At 50.4% G+C, this 9,120-nt stretch overlaps 1 protein-coding gene across 1 annotated transcript; it reads left to right on the top strand.

The window, feature by feature from the left end:
• Positions 1 to 293: 293 nt before the first annotated feature.
• LOC133351447 (heart- and neural crest derivatives-expressed protein 2-like) lies at positions 294 to 6,800 on the top strand. Its single transcript, XM_061566673.1, has one exon. The coding sequence runs from the start codon at positions 874 to 876 to the stop codon at positions 1,933 to 1,935; it is 1,062 nt and encodes a 353-aa protein (XP_061422657.1). The 5' UTR covers positions 294 to 873; the 3' UTR covers positions 1,936 to 6,800.
• The last annotated feature ends 2,320 nt before the right edge of the window (positions 6,801 to 9,120 follow it).

The raw sequence follows: 9,120 nt of genomic DNA, 5'->3' as shown, positions 1-9,120 counted from the left end.
CCCAGGACCGGTTCAGACAATCGTCACCGATGTTGGCCGTGAGCGTGAATCGAACTCGGGCCGCCGAATTCACAGGGCAGCGTAGCGCTAACCGCTGCACCACCGCTCCCCACCACGCAATAAACGCACGCGCGCGCACGCAACACACGGGCGCGCGCGCGCGCGCACCACGCGCGCACTCGTGCGTCGCGTGCGCGCGTGCGCTTGCCGCAAGATCCGAACTGACGGCAAACGAACGTTTGAACTGCATTCGACTTCGCCGGCAACGGAACGTGCCTCGTGACGTGCGCGTGCGCGCGTGTGCGCTCCGGGGTCTCGGAGGCCGTAGCGCATCCCGCGGGGAGGGCCACTCGGGGGCGAGTTCAAGGTGTCCCCGACGTCACTCGCCGAGGCGTCCAATTGTGGCGGCTCCCACGAAGCCCGGAGTCAAGCCCACCTTGTTTTTTTTGTGAGTGAGTCGGGGTGCCGTGAAAAGGCGGTGAGCGTTGCTCTGGGACGGTGACATCGTCGAGGACACGACCCGCAGCACGAGCGCGGAGGGGAATTGACAAACTCAGTGTGGCGGCTTAGCATGGATCTGCTTCGGCTGCCTGCGGCTGGGGACCGACGTGAGACCGGCAGAGGGGCTTCGAGCTAAGCTCGATTGTCGCTTGGTTACGAGTCGTGAGTGGCCGTTCCTGCAGTCGGTGAGTCGAATTCGTCACTTTTCGCGTCTTGTTGATCGGCACTCCAAAGGGCGCCCCTGACAGGGACCCGAGAGAGACGGACGCGCAGAGACGCAGTGACAGCGAGACACGGGCAGTGAGAGGGAGGAGGGGCGGGCGGGCGTGCGTGTGTGTGGTGACCTCAAAGGTCCCTTGAATCATCACAGCGATGGACGGAGAGAGCCACGCGTGCGTGCTGGAGCGCATGGCTCAATTCCCCGCGGCTCCCACGTGCCTTCAGCTCGGAATCCCCGTCTCCTCGGAGCCCATGGGCTACGGCAGCGGCGGCATCGGTAGCGGCGGCATCGGGAGCGGCGGCGGCGGAGTCGGCGGCTCATACCCTGACGCCGTAACGCGCTACCACCACCACCATCACCCGCACCACCACCACCACCACCCGCACCACCCAGCGCTAACAGACAGCGGACATCATCACCACCATCAGCTCCACAACCCTCACCCGCATCACCACCACCATCCGCACCATCACCACCACCACCACCTGCCGTTCCCCGTGGATCCCGCTTACCTGGACCCCGCGTACCACGACGCCTACACGGCAGCGGCGGCTGCGGCAGCGGCGGCGGCGGCGGCCGCGTCGGGCCGCCTGCCGTACCACCTCCACGCGGGCTACTCGGCCACGTCGGGCCCCGCGGCGGCGGCGGCCGCGTTCGCGCTCTACCACGAGTACGCGGGCTTCGAGCCCGCCTTCATCCGCAAGCGCAACGAGCGCGAGAGGCAGCGGGTCAAGTGCGTGAACGAGGGCTACGCGCGCCTCCGCGACCACCTTCCCGACGAGTTCAGCGACAAGCGGCTGAGCAAAGTGGAGACGCTGCGCGCGGCGATTCGGTACATTAAGCACCTGCAGGCCATGCTGGGTCACGGAGGCAACGCGGAGATGCGCGGCCACGACGACGAGGATGAGGATGACGTCGACGACGATCTGGATGAGGACGACGAGGAGGATGAGGTGGTCAAGGTGATGAAGGCGGCGCACGGCGCGGAAGCCGTCGCGTCTGGAGGGATGACGCTGGTGCAGGGAGATGGAGGAGGAGGAGGAGGGGGAGGAGGAGGTGGAGCAGAAGAGGTGGATGAGGATGGAGAGAGGCAGAGGAGGAGGAGAAGGGGGCAACGAGGGATGGCTCCTTGTGTGTGCAACAGCGACGGGGAATCCAAGAGCTCGTCTCCCCTGCTCTACAGCGAGACGGACGAGGGGCTACATTCGCACTAGAGTCCCGAGACCAAGCACTTACTCCTGCTGAGACTACTGCTGCTGATACTGCTGCTGCTGATGATGGTGGTGGTGAATGTAACATTTACTACGTGACAATCAACAGTGGTGGAGCTGTGGAATGAGACCGGCCGCCGTCATGGATAATGTGGAATTTCCACCGCTGACTAGGAGCAGCCCATAGAGATGAGTGAGGCTTCTTGACTGATTGAGCAGAGAAAAAAATGTGGCGATTAGATGATGATTAAATGATGATTATGACGGCGATGATTACATATACATTTGATAATTACGTATATAAGAGTTAAGCGTACGCGCATGAATTATGACAATATTGGCTTACATATCAGACGTGCTTAGTCGATGATGGAGATGTTGATGATGTGCGCGAGCACGTCTCAGACTCCGCCTATTAAAACGTCGCTCCACTCAAGAATGTAAAGAATTCTCAATGTTCTACCTATACAAAACGACCTACTGTACACACGTGTACACACACACGTGTACCCACACACACGTGTCCACACACACACGTGTACCCACACACACGTGTACCCACACACACGTGTACACATATACACACGTGTACACACACACGTACGTGTACACACACACACACGTGTACACACACTAGTGTACACACACACGTGTACCCACACACGTGTACCCACATACACACGTGTACCCACACACACACGTGTACCCACATTTACACGTGTACCCACACACACGTGCACACACACGTGTACATACACGTGTACCCACACACACGTGTACACACACGTGTACCCACACACACGTGTACACACACACTGCACAAACACACTCACACGTGCGCATTCGCACTCCGCGAGCGTTATATATAAATGGTATGCCAGCTCCGCTACCTATGGCTATGTGTGATACATCGATATTTCTGCTCTACGTTGCATATAAAAGAGAATCAGATTCGATACAGATATAAAGCGAATTGGGTTTGTCGTCGTTGTAATCTATGAATTCGAATTAAAAGTTACTTTGTTGATGTCTGGTCCTGCTCAGGAAATATAAATATTCCTGGATAAACTGTTGGTATAATGACCAGAACGGTACCGATGCAACTGACTTGTGTACTTACAAGTTTCTCATGACATGTATATGTGTGCGCGTGTGTATTTATGTTTGGATATCGCTTTTGCTCTTTGGACAAGTTTGGAGAACTGCATATATATTTCCACTGAGTCCATTGCCTCGTCTGCCAAGGCAGGGCGTATTGGCATTGTACATTCGTTGTTTCTTTTTCCAGAATCGTGTATTGATCGCGCGCGTGTATGTGTGTGTGTGCGTCTATGTTGACGGTGGTAGAGAAGCCTTTCTTAAATCCGGCTCGTGCTCCATTGCTTTATTGGCCTCCTTTATACATTTTTCTGTTCATGTCTCTGAACAAGTGAATATGTCTACGTCGGCTCACGATGATGGTGGTTGCTGTGTGTTGCAGTCTATATACTCTTTGGTTTTATCGATAAAGTCACGTAGGTTAGAAAAGAAAATAAATAAATTGAATCACGACGTTTCGGAGGCAACACAAGCATCCGTCTTCAGGTGAAACCGTCACAGCAAAATTGTTGTATTTGTTTTATTTTTTAACCTACGTGACTTTACCGAAAAAAAAACAAAGAGTATGAATCCTTGCAGTCACTAAAGCTTCAAATCTAGAAGCAGTCTATATAGTTTGCAGGTGGTTTTGTCGAGTGATGCTTGAGGAAACTAAATTGTGCTGTATTTGACACCTTTATATCTCACACGTGTGAGTAGCAATACACAAAGACAACGATCCCCCGTGGTGTAATATTCAACAGACTGTTGGGGCAAGCGTTGTTAGCGAGTAGCACCTATGAAGGCCGGCACAGCACACGAGGGAGCGGGTGAACAGCACTACGACAGACCGCCTTTGTCTTTCCAGCGATGTTTTTTTATACACCGCACCAGATAGTCGTTTTAAGACTGAGTAGACCTAGGGGAGGCGCATGATCGGTTCAGATAATCGCGAACAAAGACAAAGATCCCCCGTCAAGCCGTAACAGACTGTTGGGGCAAGTGCTGTTAGCGAGCACCTATGAAGGCCAGAGCGGCACACGAGGGGGTGAGTGGCCAGCACCACGCCCGGCCGCCTTTGTCTCCCTAGTGGCGATGTTTACACATCGTGACCAGGTACTCATTTGAGTCTGAGTCGATCTAGTGAAGGCCCAGGACCGGTCCAGATAATCATCGCTGTCGGGTCGCCAGGTTCGTATCGCAGCACGCGAACCGCTACACCACCGATCCCCGCACACACAAACACAAGGCACAGTCCGGAAGCAATCCCTGCGATATTTTTGAACTGATAACAAAAACAAGAGTGTAGATATTAATTCTCGAGAATGTTGTGAATGTCGTGAAATGTCATTTATCAGATGGCAGAAGCCAGTCTCGTAACACAACAACGTCAGACCACACGCGATCCTGACGACAGCAGTGGCATTGACCACGCATGGCACCTTTTCAACATCTAAAATCACCTGCTCAGTTCTTTTGAAACACGGCCTGCGCGTGTGTGACTACCTCGGGAGAACCGGCCTGCCCCGTGGTTGCTCCTCGGCTCAAGTCCTGATTTCACTGATTTCGTTTTATTGATGGAGTCTGTGGAGCCAAGCTGCGCCAGCATTGGGCAAAACCGAGGCCCCATCTTTTCACCCAAGGCCACTAACTTGAGGGCAGAGACTAAGTGTTGCTAAACTAACATTTAAAGCTAACTAGAACATATGAAATAATCACGACTAAGATACAAACGACACATATATATACGATTAAAAAGGATAATTACATAACGTGCATTAATTTAAAATCTCGTCCATAGTCCACAAACTATCCGGGACACTGTTCCAAAGGCAGGATCTCAATGATCATGACACATTTTTCGATTTAAAGCTTTCGTGACTGCAGGGATTCTTCTTCTTGGTTCTTTCGGTAAAGTCACGTAGAAGGGAAGTAATAAAATAATAAAAATAAAACATAATAAAATAATTCTCACGACGTTTCGTCTGCTTGCGTTGTGGCCGAAACGTCGTGAGAATTATTTTATTATGTTTTATTTTTATTATTTTATCATGACACATCTCGACTCTAATGCACACGTATACAGTACAGTACAAGTTAACCTGTTGCATTTAATTAAAGTCCTGCGGAGGAAATCGGAGGCATTGCTTGGTGAATGGTGCAGTGGACCAACATAAATCCACTAATTTCTTCACACCAAAAATCGCATTCATTTTAGAATTATACCCGCAATATTCGTTCAAGTAAGCAGATTCTGGACCGGTTTTTACATTTTGGGGCCTCATCAGCAGTGCTATTATTTACACACTGTTAAGGAGCATAAACCGAACTCCGCTCACCCTCGCAGCAGCAGCAACAACAGCAGCAGCTTTTGTCTCAGCCATCGAACAAAGACGGTGACTGCATCTCGCGCTTTCAGATGCGCTTCTGCGGCCGTCTGGAACGCTCTTCCTTCCGATGCGAGGAAGCCACTGGAGCTATGCACTTTTAAATCATCTAGAGTTGACAAACTAATTTCTTTGCAACTGCTTTGTGTGTTTAGTTTGTTGTCCATCCGCCGCGCCTCCGGTTAGCAGGATCGGTTACGTACGGTGCGATAGAAGTTCAACAAACATACGTCAGGCTTGTTGAATAAATACAGCTGAGTAGCCCACCATACTTCACCCCGCTGGTCAGTGCGGGTGGCAGAACCTGTTCAGATATCGCTTACCACAGATTTTAGCCGTGGTCGGGCTTGGTTATGAATATCAGGTGGCAGGGTTCATAGCGCAAGACATGTAAATTAATTTACATATTTATATAAAACCAGAATATGTTTTATTTGCATTCCTAGACTAGAGGGATGTCCGACCAAAATAACGAAAGAGAGCCATACTTTTAAAATTCGGTATAAAAAAATCTCAATATTTCCAGAGCCGCAATGCATCGTGAATAACGCGTGGCGAAGCAGCCTGTTCAAGAGGCGCGTGCGTATTCGGAGCCGCAGGATGCCGGCACCCTGCACGAGACTGACAATGTCCTATGGTTCTTTCGGTAAAGTCACGTATATAGAAATGTTTTAAATAAAAAAGTAAAATAAAAGATAAAACAATATCACGACGTTTCGATCGCAACACAAGCGGTCGTCATCAGGAACAGCTGATTTATGTTTATATATTTTAATTTTTCTATCTACGTGACTTTACCGAAAGAACCATAGAATATGAATTCCTGCGGTCACGAAAGTTTTAAGTCGAGACTGACAATGTTCTTGCTTGCCTCTCGTCGGAACCCCGAGGTGAGAAATCGTGCTGACCGAGCCGGGAGTTCTGTTTGTGTGTCTATGCGGTGGGTACCCACGTGCTCCGAGCGATACAAAATTCCGAATTTAGTTTTTTACGAGCACGACACACCCATGGGTACATTTGTTATCAATGTTGTTCTTAATGATGTCCGTGATAAGTTTTAACTTGAGAAAAAACGAAGATCATCTAAGGTGTTTTATGCTGTCACCGGAATAACCATCTCTGAGCCCGTCAACTGCACACATACATGTGTGTATGTGTATATATATATGTGTTTGTGCTTATACCATATCAATTGTACGCGTGTATTAATGCGTGACTGTGTAACTATACGTGAGTGTGTACATGCTGAGTGCGTTTGCGCTTGCGAACAGCACTTGCCCCAACAGTCTCTATGTGGCTAAACAGGGTAGCTGTGTTTATGTTTTATATATATAAAGTACAGATTTCCTTCGCTTTATGCTGGTTAGGTTTGTGCGATTTCGCATAAAATGCGGCTAAAATATTTCTACCCAAGAATTCGCTTCATGCGGTTTGAATTCACTCAACATGCGGATACACGGTCGAAACGTGGGACAAAATTGTGTGTGTACTGTGTGTGTACTGTGTGTGTGTGTACTGTGTGTGTACTGTGTGTGTGTACTGTGTGTGTACTGTGTGTGTACTGTGTGTGTGTACTGTAGAGTCGCTACTTATGAGGGGGCGGGTTTTTTTGTTGCCCTTATTTCTTGAAACGCATCTACCGCACAAAGCGAGGGAACCCTGTGTGCAGACTCATAGCGATGCTGCTGCCGCGGTGTTAAACGGTGAGCAGCAGTACATTGTACCTGCAAATCCAGAGGTCGCCGGTTCGATCTCCAGGCGCGGCAGGTGTAAACAATGGGCGAGTAACTTAAATGACCCCCACACCCCCCCCACCACCTCCCTCCCCCACCCACTCACTGCCCACCCAGAAACATAGCTGGGGACACACCACGCTCAGTCGATCTACAGGTGGTGGGGTCAAGGGCGGGCTCTCACACCTCTTCCAAGACTTACTGACCAGCATGGAAGAGTAGGCCAAACGCCACTCTAGAGCCCCCTCTCTAGAATTCGCCCCCCCTCTAGAGCCCCCTCTTTAGACCCCCCCCCCCCGCCCTTCTAGAGGTCACTTCCAACAGCAGTGACGTCACCAAGCAATTGCAGGGATGCGCCTTTACCCTGTCTCACATCTCGGCCAGATTTGCGTGTTGCACGACGAAATTACATTTTAGTTGCGATCATCTAAACAAAAAAAGTATATCAGTAATAATAATAAATTGGGCAACCATACAATTAGCACGCTGGTCGGAGCGGGTTGATGAAGGAATTGAAAGAAATTGCCGAACATTTGTGTGGCGTGTCGTGATTGTGTGCGGCGTGATGTCCTTTTGGCAAGATGTGACCTCCATCCTGTGGTCTTGTCGAATCTCGCGCGCGTTGGAAATCTCGCTCGTATTTAAATAATTCTATAACGTGGATTCATTAAAGAGCATTATTTAATTTCACACTCGTGTTTGACTCGGTTCATATCGGGGGGCTTTCGTGCGTTGTGCGAGGGGAGATCACTCTAGTTACAGGTCAGAATCAGAATATTTATTTGCACTGGAGGAATCCGATGAGCTATGAAGCTCATTTTCATCGATGTCCAGTCGGGGTGGGTCAGAAAGTTACAACAACAACAAACAATACAAAAACACGATAGGAGTGCAAAGTATAGGAAAGGTAAACGAATCACTAAAAAATATTAAGTAAACATAAACGAAACTACACCAAATGGACCTAACGTCATTGCTATGAAGGGCTATTTCCCGACATGTCGCCTAGTATATCGTTTTTTAGTCCTTTTTAAGGCCACAGTGTTGTCACTGATGAACGTATTGAGTTGTTTGGTTCACGCAAATGAGACGGACTGAGTCTCTGCAAGGAGGATGCTCGCCAAAATCAACGTTTTGGGCGTTGTGTTGAGCGTGGGAGGATACAGCAGAGTGGAGAAAACACCACGTGGAGAGAGAGAGAGAGAGGGAACACGCGCAAAGCGGTGCGCGTATGTCGGCAATCTACTTGCTGCGCTGCTATCTAACTTATTTGACCAGGTGAGGCCCACTGAGCTGTGTAGCTCTTGTTCAGAAGCGACCTGGCCACAAATGGGAGCTCAACGAAGTGGCTTATCACGTGTAGAAATCTACAGCAGCTAAATAATCTAAATAATCTAAACAGCGACAAAGACTGCTGCACGCTCGGTGGTGGTCGAGACTAAGGACGGAGTGGCAGCAAAGGTGGTAGAAAAATACGGCCGACAGGACATCGAGCAGCGGAGATGGAGCGATGTACAACTTCGGGTGTGTGCTTCTGTGGCGAGCGGTGGTGCAGCGGTTAGCGCGCTGCGCTACAAACCCAACAACCCGAATTCAATTCCCGCCCACGCCCAACACCGGGGACGATTATTTGACACCGGTCCTGGGAATCACCTAGGTCGACTCAGCCTCAGATGAGTACCTGGTGCGGTGCGTAAAAACATCGCCACTGGGGAGACAAAGGCGGCCGGTTCTGGTGCTGGCCACCCACTCCCTCGTGTGTCGTGCCGGCCTTCATAGGTGCTCGCTAACAGCACTTGCCCCAACAGTCTGTTAAGGATATCTGGGGGTTCTTTCTATTCTATTTCGAATGAATATGCGTGTGCCTCTGGCCCCAGACGGGTTACCGCATCGCAATGCCACGAGAGAGGCCTCCATCCAGGAGTGGAGAGCGCACGGCTGACGGTCACAGGTCGCGCACAATTTGAGCGGTGGCGCAATGGGGCTGTTGG

Source organism: Lethenteron reissneri, chromosome 37 (genome assembly GCF_015708825.2).
Source record: "Lethenteron reissneri isolate LAM-NWPU_2019-01 chromosome 37, ASM1570882v1, whole genome shotgun sequence".
Classification (NCBI taxonomy): domain Eukaryota; kingdom Metazoa; phylum Chordata; class Hyperoartia; order Petromyzontiformes; family Petromyzontidae; genus Lethenteron; species Lethenteron reissneri.
Note: the sequence above shows the minus strand (reverse complement) of the source record. Positions and strands in the feature narration are given on the sequence as shown.

Excerpts from the sequence above, each read along its gene's own strand:
- LOC133351447 (XM_061566673.1), top strand. The coding sequence starts at position 874 with ATGGACGGAGAGAGCCACGCGTGCGTGCTGGAGCGCATGGCTCAATTC.